This window comes from Acanthochromis polyacanthus, chromosome 23 (genome assembly GCF_021347895.1).
Source record: "Acanthochromis polyacanthus isolate Apoly-LR-REF ecotype Palm Island chromosome 23, KAUST_Apoly_ChrSc, whole genome shotgun sequence".
Classification (NCBI taxonomy): Eukaryota; Metazoa; Chordata; class Actinopteri; family Pomacentridae; genus Acanthochromis; species Acanthochromis polyacanthus.
The window spans coordinates 12,863,194-12,879,637 of NC_067135.1; the positions used below are offsets into that span (position 1 = coordinate 12,863,194).

At 39.6% G+C, this 16,444-nt stretch overlaps 1 protein-coding gene across 4 annotated transcripts in view; it reads left to right on the forward strand.

Annotated features, from left to right (window-relative positions):
* Window positions 1-13,424, forward strand: part of casq1b (calsequestrin 1b) — a 29,853-nt gene extending 16,429 nt beyond the window's left edge. Inside the window, exons 2-12 of one of the 4 annotated variants that reach the window (XM_051943797.1) lie at window positions 5,429-5,461; window positions 7,230-7,323; window positions 8,604-8,704; window positions 10,134-10,245; window positions 10,340-10,413; window positions 10,532-10,662; window positions 10,913-10,958; window positions 11,547-11,601; window positions 11,730-11,830; window positions 11,981-12,055; window positions 12,541-13,424. In XM_051943797.1, the coding sequence (XP_051799757.1) occupies window positions 5,429-5,461; window positions 7,230-7,323; window positions 8,604-8,704; window positions 10,134-10,245; window positions 10,340-10,413; window positions 10,532-10,662; window positions 10,913-10,958; window positions 11,547-11,601; window positions 11,730-11,830; window positions 11,981-12,055; window positions 12,541-12,855 (1,137 nt within the window). In that variant the 3' untranslated portion in view covers window positions 12,856-13,424. Of the gene's footprint in view, window positions 1-5,428; window positions 5,462-6,860; window positions 7,075-7,229; window positions 7,324-8,603; window positions 8,705-10,133; window positions 10,246-10,339; window positions 10,414-10,531; window positions 10,663-10,912; window positions 10,959-11,546; window positions 11,602-11,729; window positions 11,831-11,980; window positions 12,056-12,540 lie in introns of those variants that run through there. The other 3 variants (XM_051943796.1, XM_051943799.1, XM_051943798.1) reach the window with 3 other exon arrangements.
* The last annotated feature ends 3,020 nt before the right edge of the window (window positions 13,425-16,444 follow it).

A 16,444-nucleotide genomic window follows, 5' to 3' on the forward strand; every position in this document is an offset into this window, starting at 1 on the left:
TGCTCAGAATTATCTCGCCCAAGAATGGCCCTTAAGATGATCCATTGTGGAGGTTTCTGTGGTCAGAACACGGTCAGTGAGTTCCTGCATTGGAAAACAGCCTATTGTACATGCTTGCAAATTGATTTGGTAAATAGGAGGAGTCAGTTGGAATGCAGCCATCATGTTATTACTCAGCCAAGGAACGTGGCGGAGTTGTGTGATGATTGCCGTCGGTTTGTCTGTCTGTTGTCTGTCTTTTTGCAACATTACTCAGGAATAGAGGGACAGATTTGGGTGAAATTTTCAGGGAAGGTCAGAAATGACACAAGAACCAAGTGTTTAGATTTTGGCAGTGATGCGGCTTATAGTTTGAATCCACGGATTTGTTAAAGATTTCTGTTTCATTGCGAGATAGCATCACTGTAACTATGATAACAAGTGAACACTACGTCTGTTGTCTGATCGCGATCCTACTACAAATCGGCTGCTGCGGACTTATTGGGACTTATTAGTCCGAAATGATACAAGGAAGCATTGATTAAATTGTTTCTGAATCCTATCTGTTAACTACATACGTAGGTCACACGATTCAGTATCCATACATAATGCACACATCCTCCTACAAATCGACCGCTGCAGACCACACATTTTTAAAAATATTTCATCCATTGGAAATCATATGACGACTGAGCAGCCCTGCTTTTCTTGTTACTTATATTTCCAACTATAGTGTGCAAAAGATTTTGAAGAAATGCATATCACTTTATGTTAGTACCTGCAGAATCTCACTGGAATACAAATCCAGACACTCTCTTCTTTGGCATCTCTGTCAAATCCCAATCACTTCAGGCAAAACAACACATCTGCTCGTCCTTTGCAAAATGTTCAGGCTTTCGTGTAACTCATGGGAACGGGCTTCACAAATGCAGCAGGGACCCCGAGTTTATTAGCCCTGATTGCTTTCCGACATGTTTGTAATACGGCTTATTACTGTCAAAGTGAGTCACTGGCAGATGGTCCCCGACACTTGTGCCCTCAGAAGTGTTTGGAAGCAGCGTTTGTTGGAGCGAATCGGCTCGTGTGCCTGTGAGGTTTCTAAAAGCTTTCCCTGCGTTTCATCATATCTCCCTCGAGAGCGGCGAAAAACTGAAAAGAATCAGGATGAGATGTCTTATAGCAACTAGAAACAATCCGCCGGAAACATTTCGTAAAATCTCATCTGTGCACAAAACCGCCTCCTTCCAAACAAGAGCAGCTCCAGCAGCTGGTGGCAGGACGGAGTGTGTGTTTTCTACGCTGCTGTGTGTGAATCTTTCATGACCAAGCCGGTGCAGTGTTATGTAACACCCTACTGTAGAACGTCCTGATGTGTTACAGCAGCCATTACTAATTTACTATCTGGCTGAGGGGGAAAAGCCAGCTGAACTTCTAATTTTAAACCGATCCCTGGGCACTCGCTCATACAGGAAAATGGGAAATCTTCCTGCTTTGAAAACCTTTTCATGTCCTTTCATTTTATAGATTAAGCATTTTTGGAGGGCTTTGCAGAACAGATGTTGGAGAAAATTAAAGAGAAAGATTAAAGTGTGACTTTCTTGCTTTTAGTTTTGGCTTTTTAAATACATCAACAGACCAAAATGAATAGAAACCAGAGTCTGCAAAGGAGAAAACAATCATAAATATGAAAAATTAACAATAAATATGTAAACTGTGTTGGTAACATACGTGCATTTGTGTGCTTCCACTGTTCTGAATATGTAAACTTTGGGCACAGTTATTTGCTCAAAGTCGTGCCTGTTTTTCCGCAGCTGTTGGGAAGCTACTACAAGCTGTGTTTGTGTCCCCTGAGTTCCCACTGAGTGACTAACATCAGAAGGTGACGCACATATATATAAATGTGTGAATCATCAGCTGCTCAGTCCTTTGCTAAAGAAACACACCAGAAATGCAACCAAACAAAGAGGCTCAGTCAGAGGCTCAGATTTGGACCCGAGATAGAAAAAGAAAACAAGGTCCTTTAGCCCTTTTCATCAACTGGCTCTGGAAGGGCACATGACACACTCTTGAGAGGGCTACTGCATGGTGAATAAATAAAGTAGATTTAAGGTTGTGTATTTCTGCTGGAACATGGTTTACACAGCCAGAAAAATTCTAATTCTACCAGATTTGCAGGTCTTAATCCGCTGATAAACAATCTCTTTGTATGTCTCTGTAGAAACACAAAGGCAGAAATATGGAGTTCTCTAACATAAGATCTCAAAGTTGGTGAAATGATGGCGTTTTAGGCTGAATACTCTGCCAAGGAATTATGTGATGATCGGATTTGGTTTGTCTCTCTGTCTCTCTGTTAGCAACATTACTCAAAAACAGACAAACGAATTTGGGTGGAATTTTAAGGGAAAGTCAGAAATGATACGAAGACCAACTGATTAGATTTTGGCAGTGATGTAACTTACAGTCTGGATCCACAGATTTGTTAAAGATTTCTGCGTCATTGCGAGATAACAGCACGGCGTCACTGTAACTATGACAACAAGTGAACACTACCTCAGCTGCCTCCTGATGATCACATGATTGCGATCCTACGACAAATCAACCATCGAAGACTTATTGGGACTTATCGATTGGAGATGATACAAGGAGCAATTAAACTGTGGGGGTGTTTTTGAGTCCCATTAATTCCCGCTGCTCGCTACATATTTAGGCCACACAATTCAGTATTCGTACATAACGTACACATACATAACACACGCCTGTGTTCAGTGCATGGTCATTTTGTTTGTGGGTACATCTATATTAAATGGCCACATTCTTTGGTGCCGTGATTTCTGATCATCAATAATTTATAAACAAATACTGTATTTCTACAAAGAAACGCTGCATTTCTGACAGTGCTATATGGGGGAATGAACAGCCTTGGAGGAGTACTGCTCTCTCTGAGCGCTTTTCTTGTTAAATGTGTGTGGAAGTCCAGCAGATGCCTTACGCAAAGTGGTCTCGATATGCTTTTAACACATGGATATGGTGATGAATAAGTGTATTGTGATTTCAAGCATGTTTGCTGATAATATCGAAAAATAAGAAGCAATGGAAATTATATAGAAGATCAATAGTAGCTGGCTTCATGAAGGCACAGATGGACGATATGTAAATTAATGATTACAGTTCTACTTTGTCATGTGTCTTTCAGAAGTTGTTCAATTGTAAAGTTTCCCTGACTGAATTCATTCCCAACTTTTCCCTCATGTAGCACATGGAATTTGTTGCTTTTTACACTTGTGATGAGCATAATGTATTTCCCTTTTCTTTGGATAGAATCAGTTGTTTTGCTTCGGTAAAGATTTTGGTAAGTGTTTTAACTTTTAACTCAGATTTTGAAATTGGTAACCTTTTTCATTTGTGTCTATGGAAAACTGTATATTTTTTACTCTTGTCCCATGTAAAATTTTGGATGTTTTACATTTGTAAAAGGGAAAATTTGAATCCTTGGGGTAAATTTGTATAAATTTTAGTTTTAATTTTACATATATGTTACGTTAGGACGTGTTTGGGGAAACTTCAGACTTTTTACACTTGGGTCTATGTGATACGCTGAGGCACGTCTTGGAGGATTCTGCTGAATCACTTAGGTCACATCACTTCTAAATGAATCAAATCACTACTGTTCAAAAGTTTGGGGTCACTTAGAAATGTTCTTGTTCTTGAAAAAAAGCATTTTTTTTATCAGTGAAGATAACATTAAATTATTCAGAAATACAGTCTAGACATTGTTAATGAGGTAAATGACTATTCTAGCTGGAAACAGCTGATTTTTAATGGAATATCTCCATAGGGGTGCAGAGGAACATTTACAGGAAGCATCACTCCTGTTTTCTAATGCTACATTGTGTTAGCTAATGGTGTTGAAAGGCTAATTGATGATTAGAAAACCCTTGTGAAATTGTCTGGGTGACCCCAAACTTTTGAATGGTAGTGTATATAAATTAAGATCAAAAATAAAAGTTAATTTTAAGAATTCAAGCCAATCGCTGTTCAGATATTAAATGTTTTATTCTCCATAATTAGGCTTTAGCTAAACAAACATTGTCAACTGAGCATAAAAAAAACTGTCCCTCAAGTCCAGGTTTACCAAAGTAATCAATATGAAGGCAAACTTGCATGAAGCAGCACAAAGTAAGCAGTGGCCAATTATGTTTCAAGAAACGTGACCTCTGTGCTGCTCTGAAAGCTGCTGCGCTCTCCTAACTCATCATTCGCTGCCACTGCCAAGTGCAGCAGGAAGCCACAGCACGTTCCTGACAACTCACCGTGATACTCTGCCCTCATCTGAGTCACCTGACAAGCTGACAGTGACTGGGCATCGGGAGACGGGGCCAAGCTATTACACCGCTGACCCCTGGCTTGGCTCTGTGCACTCAGACTCCTGGATGGGTTGGGCGGATGGCGAGTGAATAAAGGGGGAAGGGTGAAGTGGGGTGTAAAGAGATGAGAAATGACTGGAAATCAGACAAGAGAGACGTCTGATTGAGGTCAAAACTGCTGAGATGATGCATGGGAGCGTTAACTCGGGGGTCGAGTGTCTTCTTCCATTCATCAGCTCTGCTTGCCTTCTCTCCTCCCCTTTCCACACCAATTTCTATATGTAACGCATCTCAGCCTTATTTTTTGCTTCTCGACATGCTTTCTTTCACACCCTTATATAGCTGCCGGACTCCCTGCTTCACTTCACCTCTCTTATAAATACCCCAGCACTACTAATACGGCCATGCTCCGTGGTGACGGGGAACTCGGTTGAGCTTTTTGGGGGATAGTTTTGGGCAAACAAGTCCGAAAAGTCAGCCTCACAAGTCAGTTTCTTCTGTTTCTGGTGTTGTGTTGTCAATTCTCCTCTTTAAAACATGTCTAATACTTGAGTGATTTCAAAATGTACGCAGACATGCAGCCACATTCCACATTATTTACACCTATTTTTGGTTTTCACTCCATTAACTGCAGGTTTAGTCAACACAACAAAATAAGAAATATGTAATTATGCACATTGAACTAAAAATGATGCAGTAATTGTTTGTATTCTTGTGTAAACCCACATTCACTCAGCTAAAGTTACCTCAGGACCTCAGATTTCTAGTATTTTGTGCAACAAAGCGTGTTTAATTCAAATTTACCTGGCAAAAGTCCATCCTTGCTTATGATGAAGTAATTTTTCAAATGTCAGTTCAAACAACCTTTTTGCTTGTTGAAATATGAAGGACATTTAGACAAACAATTGTCCATGACGTCCTGAGGTAACGGCAGTCCTGTGTGAGTGGAGGTTTAATCACTTCTGTACAATCTCAGTGTGTAAGTTTGGACCTATTTTGTCTCCTGTGAAGGCCACTCCGATTTGTTGTAAACCTGGACGCTGTGACTATTGTGCTTTGCCCTAAAGCGTTACCTCTTCTTGCAGTTGATCGCAAGTCAAGCAGCAATTATCTTTCAGGTATGTCAAGGTCTGCCTCGTGTCTCAAGTGTTTCAAAGCTGGGCTGCGAAATACAGATTCTTCGGCTGCTGCTGCTGCTGCAGTATCTGCTGATTGTTCCACTTCTTCCTGTCCTTGACTGCAGTTTAGTTTAAAAACAAAAAGTGAAAAACGTGAGAATCTCACAGGCCAATGAAGGCTGAACTGCAGCAGCTTGGGCTGTGCCAGTTTAAGTTGACATTCATGAAAAGAAAAGTCAGAGTTTACTGTTTAAAAAGCCCCTGTCTAATCTATTAACCAAACTCTAACATGTGCATCCATCCTCCCACCCATTCATCCATGCAACCATCAGTGATCGTAAAGGGCCACTTCCTTTCACCCAAATCATGAAAAAACAAATCATATTTTCTGATAGTTTGGTATTACAGTGTTGGGAATCTGAAACTTCAGCTTAATACAGTGGAAATGAACTGCATTCGATTTGTGTTGCTAAAAGCTTTGGAGAAAAAAAAAATCACATTTCTGAATTCCAACCCAATAACATACTCTTAAATCCAATAAACTTCCCCTCAATGCATGGTTGAAATGAAAACAGTAAAGGACCAGGACTGAGGAATTCAGTTGTTGAAGCTTTCAGCAGCACAAATAAAACTGCATTCAGCTCCACTGTGTACTGAGGCACAGAAATAGAAGCCTGTAAGGAAATATTTGACGACAAAGGTAATAAAACTGCCTTTTGCTCTCTAGGTAAAGCACTAAACGTCTTTAGTCTAATCAAAAAGCGAAGTAGTAAAACTGGAAATGTGTATGTGGGTTTCGCATTGGCTGGCAAAAATAACTTTCTGAAGTTTTTATTGGTTGCATCAAAGACAGAACCGACTCTATTAGCATTGTAGACATGTGAGAGTAAGTTTTTTTTTCTGATTTGGGAGAACCATGAATATAACCTTTCCCATTATCTGCTACTAGCTGATAATCAAATCTAATCAAGGCGAAAAACTGTCGAACCAGGAGCTACTGCGTCTCGACTCTTGAGGCCAAAAGAATGGGATGGCAACAAAGATGGTGAAGAGCAACGCAGCACATACTACACCACACCAGTGTGCAGCTGCTGGTGCTGGTCGCTTCTGAATGTTCTCCATTCTGCAACGCTGCTTTGCTAGCCGCTACATAATGCTTTTGCCTCACTTCATTTAAAGGGGCAGCCATCATTCGATATCCCGCAATAAAGAAGTGAGAACAAACGGAAAGTAGTAGTGTGTGTGTGTTTACAGGTAGTTTACCGGTGTGTGTGTGTGTGTGGAGAAGGAGCAGAGTATGTTGACAGTCTGGGTAAATGTGCATGTATGCAGGCGGCTTTGCTTTTCGCAAAGTGTGAGCTCCTCTCCTTTCCACCACACCTGTCGCAGTGTCTCTTCCCCTCGACACAGTTGGCTCAAGTTCCGCCCTTCTTGTTCTTCTGGAGACCCCGCTGTCCGTCCTCCTCTTGCTCCTGCTACGAGGGCTGTCAATTGTTGGCTTCGGTTTCACTCGGATTTAGAAAGTGCAAAGCAGCAGTCCAGCGCTTTTGCCGTTAAGGCCTTGAAGATGGACGTGAAATGCCAAGGGTTTGCTCGTGTAAATGAAACTGAAAGTATGTTTTTAATAGCGTTGTGGGATTAGGCAATGTCCTTCGCGGGCAGATGATTGAATAACAGCGAGAGATAAAATCAGCACACGAATGGTGCAAGTTTCATTCTATCTGCCTCTTGTCCCAACTCCCCCACCTCTGTCTGTCCCTCTGTGCAGCTCGCAGCTCAAGTTCTGGACGATCTGGACGATGAGGACATTGGATTCGGTCTGGTGGATGAAAAGAAGGCCTCTGCTGTTGCCAAGAAGCTGGGTAAGCTGCAGGGAGACAATCAAGATTCAGTTCTTTGGCTGCTTTGTATTGAAATTCCCCCACTGTTCTACTTTGCTATAGGAGCTGATAAACCACAGCAACCAGTCATGCAGACAGATTTCATGTCAGACTCTGATTGGCACTTTTGTGTTGAGTGATCAATCATTTAATCAGGCAGCAAAAACAGAATCTCTACTGAATGAATACATAATTGACTAACAAAACATTGAGGGACAAAAAAATTTAAAAAAAATGTCACGGAATAATAAAAACTATTTTTTTGTATGGAATTTAGGAAAGGTGTGTGTATGAGACAACGCTGCCCTCGAGTGTTCACCAAACATATCACAGCTTCTTTGTCAGTGTAGCTTCTACAGATAAAGATAAAGGGAAAAAAAATACTGATGGAAGAAACAACAAAACTGTATGTGACATAAAATATATCATTAATGCTGTGAGTAAATGTTCATAACTACATATATTGTAGTACAGATACAACTACATAGAAAGAAGTCATAAAATAAGTCTTCATTTTTCTGCATATATGGATCTATATATTGATACTGTTACCACAGTTTAGACCTGTAATGGTATTTTTGAAATGGCGCAGACAGTTGTTGTCCTGTATATAAAACAAAGGAACAAAAAAATATTTCGAATTCGGAAAATCGGACTAAAAGTTCTCACCTCAGTTCTTATTTGATGAACTCTAAAAGCACAGTAAGAGCAGAGCAAACAGTAAATACAATATATTAATTATAGGGCTTGTAATCTACACTGTAATAAAAAAGAAAAAATACAGAAAAATGTATATATGTGTCATAGAAAATCTGACGCAAACTTGTACATTTTTCTTTGCTTTTTTGATTTTACATTAAATAAATACATTTTCCTTGGTTTGTAAAGGATATTTAAAATACGACAATATGTCAAACATTGCTGCCCTTAAATAAATGTGCCCAATCTACAAAAATGTCACTTGCGTAATCCTTTATCCTTTATTGTTTTTACTATTTTAGTGCTATGTGCATTTTAAAATTTTAAAGAGTTGGTAGACATCAGTTCTGTTTTGTTATTTATAATTATTTATAATTGTTAAAGTCAAGTTGCAACATAGAATTCACAGTAGTATGCAATTTCAAAGAAAATACGTTGTAATTTACAGGTAGGGTAAATGTTGTTTACAGTGGCAACACTATATAAATGGAGTATATTACTGGAAAGTATAGCTACAGAAAACTTAATTTTCTAACTCTCATAAAACACTTTTCTCTCGTCAGGTCTGGATGAAGTGGAAAGCATCTACATCTTTGCCGATAATGAGATCATTGAGTACGATGGAGAGCTGGCCTCCGACACCCTGGTCGAGTTCCTCTACGATGTAAGGGGCTCAATTCAGATTTTGTGTTGGTCGTGCTTATTAAAAAAAATTGATAGACAAGTGATAAATTGAAAGAAAAACTAATATAAAGTGTCAAGTACAGAAAGGAGGAGTGACTTGGACCACCAGAACAGCATCACTGCAGCTTGGTGTTGATTCTCCAAGTCTCTGGGATGGAAGTGCTTTACTGTAGAATAAAAGCCATTCTTGGGAACATTTTTTTTATTATTTTCGGTGACAAGTGGACACAAACCATGTCAGGAAAATGCTCCCAACAGCATAGCAGAACCACTAGATTAGGGCTGGCCCGAATAGTGGTTTCTGGCCTCCGGATATTCGGGCCCTATTAAAGACGAATATCCAAATATTCGTTCCAACCCCGTAACGTCCGACGGGGGGGCGGGGCTTGTGGTGGAGACGGCCCGAATATTCGGATCCATTTGTCTGGTCTCCCGGGTCCAAATTTTGCCTTCATTTTGTCTTCAGTTAAACTGAAGAATTCCCCAACAGCGGAGGTCTTCCACATCTTGTCTTGTGTTTATGCAACGAAGTGAAGCGTGACGTCAAAGTCGACAGCCATCTGGCCATTCGGGTGTCTGTAACAAACACGAATGGATGAGCCGAAGTGGGTCGAAGGCGAAGGGAAGAGACGAGCTCCGAGTATTTTCGTCTGGGGGGAGGAGGGGGTGATCACATAGACATATGTGTGTATGTCATAGACATATGTGTATATGTTTATGTGATCACACGACGAGATGAGCCGATATGAAGGCAGAGGGAAGACAGTAACGCCGCATATTCGTTCCGCCCGGTGACGTACGGTATACCAAAATTAATATCCGGATACCGCTGTAGCGAACGAATGTTCGGATATTCAGGATATTCGGGTCCAGCCCTACACTAGATCAACAGGTTCAGTTCAGTTTCATGTCAGGGCTTTGGGAAGACCTAACAAACCCTAATTCTAGCCTGATTTAATAATTTATTTACCATTTTTAGTCTGTTTTGGGGGTCATTGTCTTGTTGGAACTCCCAGCTGCATCAGCTCCACCGTTAGCAAAAACAGCTCCAGAGCATAATACTGCCACCACCATGCTTAATGGTAGATTTGATGCTCTTGGGGTTAAAGGCCTCATCTTTTCTCTTCCAAACATATTTGTACCCACTGTGGCCAAATAGCTACATTTTCATTTCATCTGACCACAGAATTTTCCACCTTATTACTTTAATTTGTCACCTGGCTGCACCTGTAATACTAGAGGTTTCTTAAAGAAACAAACTGCTCATTGTCACCTGCTTCAAGATGCTAATCAAGTAGAATTATGTCTGCCAAACATCAGGAATGATGTCAACTAATATTCTAATTATTAATTTCGTATAATTCCGTACATGCCGAAACCAAAATATGCATCATATTTGCCTCCATCAGGTGATCGAGGACCCTGTGGAGATCATTGACAATGAGCGTGAGCTGAAGGGTTTCTTCAACATCGATGAGGTTATCAAGCTGGTCGGCTACTTCAAGAGCGAGAAGTCCCCTCGTAGGTTAAAGATGAAGACCTAAAGAGAGAGTTACTTGTATCTTGTTGCATTTGCCGAGCTTAAATTACGTTATTCTTTATTTTGTCGGTCCAGATTTCATTGAGTACGACGACGCTGCTGAGGAGTTCCACCCCTTCGTCAAGTTCTACGCCACATTTGACCCCAAGGTTGGTTTCAGTGTGTTTGCTAAAATACAAGGAATTCCTAAAATGTTTACACTTCAGTGCAGTGCTGTTTCTTAAACTTTGTGTTTTCTGTCTTGTTTTTTTTTATTCTGTTCCTCAGATTGCCAAGAAGCTGAAGCTGAAGATGAATGAAGTTGACTTCTACGAGCCATTCATGGAGGAACCCGTCACCATCCCAGGAAAGCCCTACATTGAGTCTGAGCTGGTTGACTACATCGAGCAGCATGATAGGTGAGACGCCGTGGGATACTAAAATAACTAATCCATCCATGGTGACTGATAAATCATTCTAAAGTCATGAAATTTACAAAATCTAATGCTAATGATATGTACCCACATCCTAAACACAACCACATCCTGTCTATAGAGCTGGCAGATGGGAATACATGTATAAAAAGGTCTTTTTTAGGACTAAGCACTATAACATCAGATTTGTCCTACAGTATCTGCAGTATAACTATTTGATATCTGAATATTTCAGGCCCACTCTGAGGAAGCTTGAGCCTCACAGCATGTATGAGATCTGGGTAAGAGATTGAAATTTTCTCTAAATAATAAAAAAAATTGCAATGATGGAGAGTAACTGAGTATATTGACACAAGTGTGAGTTACATACCACTTCATACTTTTACTGTAGTCTTACACTTCTTAGGAATATGTTGTACGTTTACTCCATTACATTAATTTGATTACTTTAGTCGCTTTGCAGCTTTACTTTAATAAGACAATCGAAAAAGTAGCCAACAAATAGATTATAATTTATTCCAAATGAAATTATTCACAAAGAGTTGAACCACTTTTACCAGCTTCAACTTTAAAGTAGTAAAACACACTAAGGCATCAGTAATTCTAATCCATTGATCTTTCTGAAAAATGCCATTCTGCTTTAAGAATAATTGAAATGTTTTGTACATTAAGAACATTCTGATGCTAATACTAAATATACATTTAAATGCATGACTTTCATTTGTAACAGATGAGCTCTGAGTAATTATTCCACCTTCGGCCATTTAGCAGTATTCATATTTCCCTCCACTAAAGTTGCATTTCTTATAAGTCAGTTCAGAGTAGAAATATAGGGAATCTTGTCATTAACCCCTTTTTTGCATTTACAGGAGGACGACATCGATGGAGAGCACATTGTTGCCTTTGCCGAGGAGGATGATCCTGGTGAAGTTCTACCACCGACCGAATTGTAGCATTTATATTGTATACACTGTGTTTAAAGAAGTTAGAAGATCGAGTATGCAGCTAATACTTAAGCAATGACCACACCTAACCTTTCAATTATTCCCTAGATGGTTATGAATTCCTGGAAATCCTGAAGGAGGTGGCACGTGAGAACACCGATAACCCCAACCTCAGCATCATTTGGATCGACCCTGATAACTTCCCCCTGGTATGAATGTTTCCCACTAAACAAAAATTCTTGATGCTGTCTTCTTAAAACTGTCTTTTAAAAGTTCCAATCAGAAAACCACTTATCTTACTGTATCAGGATATTTAAGTCTAACTATGCTGTTCTTTTTTGTCTTTTTCTCGCTTACAGCTGGTTCCATATTGGGAGAAAACCTTCCGTATCGACCTCTCATCTCCTCAGATTGGTGTAGTTGATGTTGAGGATGTAAGAAAACTTGTTGTTTTGGCTGTCTGGTTCATGCAATGAATTCATTGCAGACCTACTTTTTGGTGATTGTTGGTTGACTCTTTTTTTCTTCCTTATTGTGGCAGTTCACAACGGTGCCATGCACTTTATACTTGCAAACAGTTGTTTGCACAGGTGATGTTGGGATCTGTAGCCTCTTTAAAATGACTCCAGGTGACTTTCCCGACATGTTTAAGTCAATGATTTGCTTCTTCGGATCTGTGTTGAGCTCCTCAGACTTTTCCACTGTAATAATTGTGGCAGAGTCTGATGAGTTATGCTCAAACTAGCTCAGAGGAGTCAACAGCTGTAGTCAATCATAACCACTTATGAGAACTTAAGAGGTCACAAAGAAAATTTGATTAACACAGCTGTCTACATCACCAAAACTAAGAATTCAAGTTGCCTCCAGCGGTGATGTCGTTTGTTTGTTCTGTCAGTATCTGTGTCTCTGTTCTCGGCAGGCTGACAGCGTGTGGATGGAAATGGACGACCAAGATGACATGCCGACAGCTGACGAGCTGGAACAGTGGCTTGATGACGTTCTGTCTGGAAAGATCGATCCAGATGATGATGACGACGATGACGATGATGAGGAGGATGATGATGATGATGATGACGACGACGACGACGATGACGACGATGATGAGGACGATGATGATGATGACGACGATGACGACGATGATGACGAAGATGACGATGATGATGACGACGATGACGACGATGATGACGAAGATGACGAGGACGACGATGACGACGATGACGATGATGACGAATAAATGTTTACTATCTTCTAAAACTTCACAGTGTATTAGCCAGTAATTGTAAAACCCAAAAGTAGCTCCAGTTTTTTCTAACATCTTGCAGCAAACACACTTTGTGTCTGTTTGCTTTTTGTATGGTTCCCTATTAGGGACAAATATAATGACATGGGAAACTTTTACTGCCAGTTAGGGAAAGAGATTTCAGAGAAGCAGAGGATGTCCATCTCTGTGGATGAACAGGGTTACAGCTTAAAAAAGTTAGTGTTACATGTCCTTTGTGAATGTACTAAAATGTGCTCAGCTCTCACTCTGGCTTTCACAGTGAATGTGAGCAAAGAGGTTAACAAACATTAACTTCCCTGACATTTTCTAACCAATATCCCAGACCTGGGTCCCCCCCTTTCTCATTTTCTCTGCTTTACTGTAGTTCTGTTTCAATGACACGTTTTCTACTTGATGAAGAGAAGAAACACTTTCTTGTACTTTTTTTTGTAAAAGTGAATAAACCTAAACTCACTGGACAGTCTTAAGATCATTACAGTCTTGGAAAAGTAATATACCAGGTAATAAAAATTGCAAAACAAGTTGTTTCTGCTCTCATAGTAAAAATGAATGCCAACCCTTTTAAAAAACAATGCTTTTCGTTGTTGTCAGAGTAAATATAATACCATGTGTGTTTGTGTGCCTATGTGTAAGTTTGTGTGAGACATGAACAAAACTAACTTTCTTGATGTCAAAAAAAAAACAGAAGAACAAACCTGACCAGCTGTGGTGCTGAAAGCAGGCAGCAGCAGCTACTATTTTTGTTACTACTATTATTCATATTCTGATTATTTGGGATAATGATAAATACAAGCTAAATCAAGATCTTTAACAACGTTGTATCTGGTGTTTTGGAGCACTCAAGAAAATACTGCAAAAAAGGGAACTCCCATGAAAGCCACAGTGTAGTTTCAACTCTGTGCAAGTATTAAGGATGACAAGTTCAAACATCTATGAAGATACAGCGGCACACTGTGCTTGTACCCGTCCAAAAAAAAAGCTGCACACTCTAATGTTTATGTTTATTGCCTTTAGCTCTGAGAATGACACATATTCACTGTGGCATCATTTCAATAAGTTTCTGCAACATCACAGCATTTATTTATGTCCAGAGTTGCATTCATTTTTCACCAAGATCTTATATTGATGATGGGAGAGTCAGACCGCTGTGCAAAGTCTTCTTCAGCACATCCCAAAGATTGTCAATGGGCTCTATGGAGGACAATCCGTGTGTGAAAATGAGGTCTAATGCTCCCTGATCCACTCATTCACCATGTGATCCCCATGAATCCTGGTATCGTCATCTTGGAACATGCCATCAGGAAAGATAAACTCCATTGATGGAAAGACCAGGTCATTCAGTATATTCAGGTAGTCAGCTGACCTCATTCTTTGGGAACATAATGTTGCTGAACCTGACCAACCCCACATCATAACCCTAACCCCCACAGGCTTGTAGGCACTAGACATGATGAGTTCATCACTTCATCTGCCTCTCTTCATACCCTGATGCCCCAATCACTTTGGAACAGGGTAAATCTGGACTCATCAGACCACATGACCTTCTTTCATTGCTCCAGAGTCCAATCTTTATGCTACATAGAAAATTGAAGCCTTTTTTTCTGATTAGCCTCACTGATCAGTGGTTTATTCAGAGCTACGCAGCTGTTTAGTCCCAATCCTTGGAGTTCCTCTTGTATTTTGCGTGAGAAAATGCTCTGATTTTCACTATTAAACAACCATGAGTTCACCTGTTGATTTCCTACGATGATCTAAGAGTTTGTTCTGACCACATTTGTTCTTCTAAAATGATGGTTCACCTCTATCCTTCAGTTTTTAATAATGCATTGAGCTGTTCTTAACCTGATCTTTGTAGTTTCAGAAATCTCTTTCATTGTTTTCTTTGCTTGATACATGGTTGTTTGAGAAGTGAGAATCTCATCAGCTAGGGTTAAATAAGTTGTTGCAGCTGAAACTTATTCATCACTGCAGTAATTATCCAATGGAAGGCTCTTACCTATTTGCTTAGTTAAATCCAGGGGGTGATTTTTTTTGTGGGGCAGGCAGTGTATGACCAGCCAAGTCACAAAAAATAAGATTTGAATTCTGATGTATTAATAGGGATTAGAAGTGCAGCTTTTTTATGTTTTACAGGAAACAGTAAAACAGTTATAAATTATTTGAAATACAGTGTAGATATTATGAAACAGGCATTTGTCCAAAGTGTTTTTATCATCTCTGTCTCATTTCATGTGTTTAACAAACACAATTTTGTCGTCAAACTAACTTATATGCTAGAAGGATTTTTTCATTTTTCAATTTGAGTGCACCAATAATTTATGAATTATGTAATTTGAAAGGAGGGTTGGTATTGCACTGTAATTGACAGCAAAAAAAAAATTTCTGTGTGGAGTTTACATGTTCTCTCTGTACATGTGTGTTTTCTACACATACTTCGGCTTTCTTCCTCAGACCAAAGACTATTTGGACTTTGCATTGGCCATAAATGTGAGTGTGAGTGACTTTTTGTTGGAGATAGAGCCCTCCATGACCCTCTACAGGACTGAATGGATGGAACTGGAAACATTTGTTGTCAGAAAAGAACAAAATCCCAACTAAGAGGCGATGTTTTCATTGTTTGATGATGAGGCCCTATTGGTTGAATTACAAGTGAGTTTCAGTTATTAAATCTTGTGCATCAGTAACTTGTATGAGGTGTGAAGTCACCTACAGTCTGGAATCCTCTGAGTGTCATCAGCTGGAAGCTAAAAAAGCAACAGAGATTATAGTGCAAGACTTATAAATGGACAAGTAAATCAGAATTATGCAAAAGGATCCTCCCTTTTGCCTTTTGGCCTGTTGCATAGCACTGAGCCTCAATTAACTACAGAGTTAGCATAGAAATGTATGAACAACTGCAAGAATAGCAGTGCAGTTGCTGGGACACATAATGTGTTGATGGAAGTTGGCAGAACTTCTTTAAGGTTCTCCTTGTTGGGATTCCCAGTCAGTGTGATGTCTATATTCAGGCGCCATGTAGTGGTAAAAAACAATGTTTTGGTTTAAGTTATAAAGACTATGACAGAAGTACATACCAAGCAAAGGTAGAATCGTTGCTTTAGACAAGCAGGAGCAGGAGTGTATTAGTGGATTAAATTGACCATCATTCAATGTTCAAAAGCAATAAAAGTGGAAACCTTCCAAGGGTGGTGAATACTTTAATAGACAATGCAGTAGCAGTCCATAAGAGGAATTGTAGCAACATCAGTGAAATCTGCTGTTTGCATAACTTACATAACACTCCAAAGCAACACAATGATCAGCAGCAGAAACATGAATGAGCTTCAGTGGAAAAGAGACAAAACAGCTACGCGGTCATTCATTGCAAGTCAACAGTTATAAATTAATCCATAATTTGTTCAGACAGAACAATTCCTCAACAGTAATTTACCACTTTATTGGGGCAAATAATCAGTCATGGGAAAAAGTAGGTAGTTGCTCCTGTTGTCAAATCACAAGCAGGGTTACTGTTTAACAGGTTTTTAAACTGATGTTATTTAGA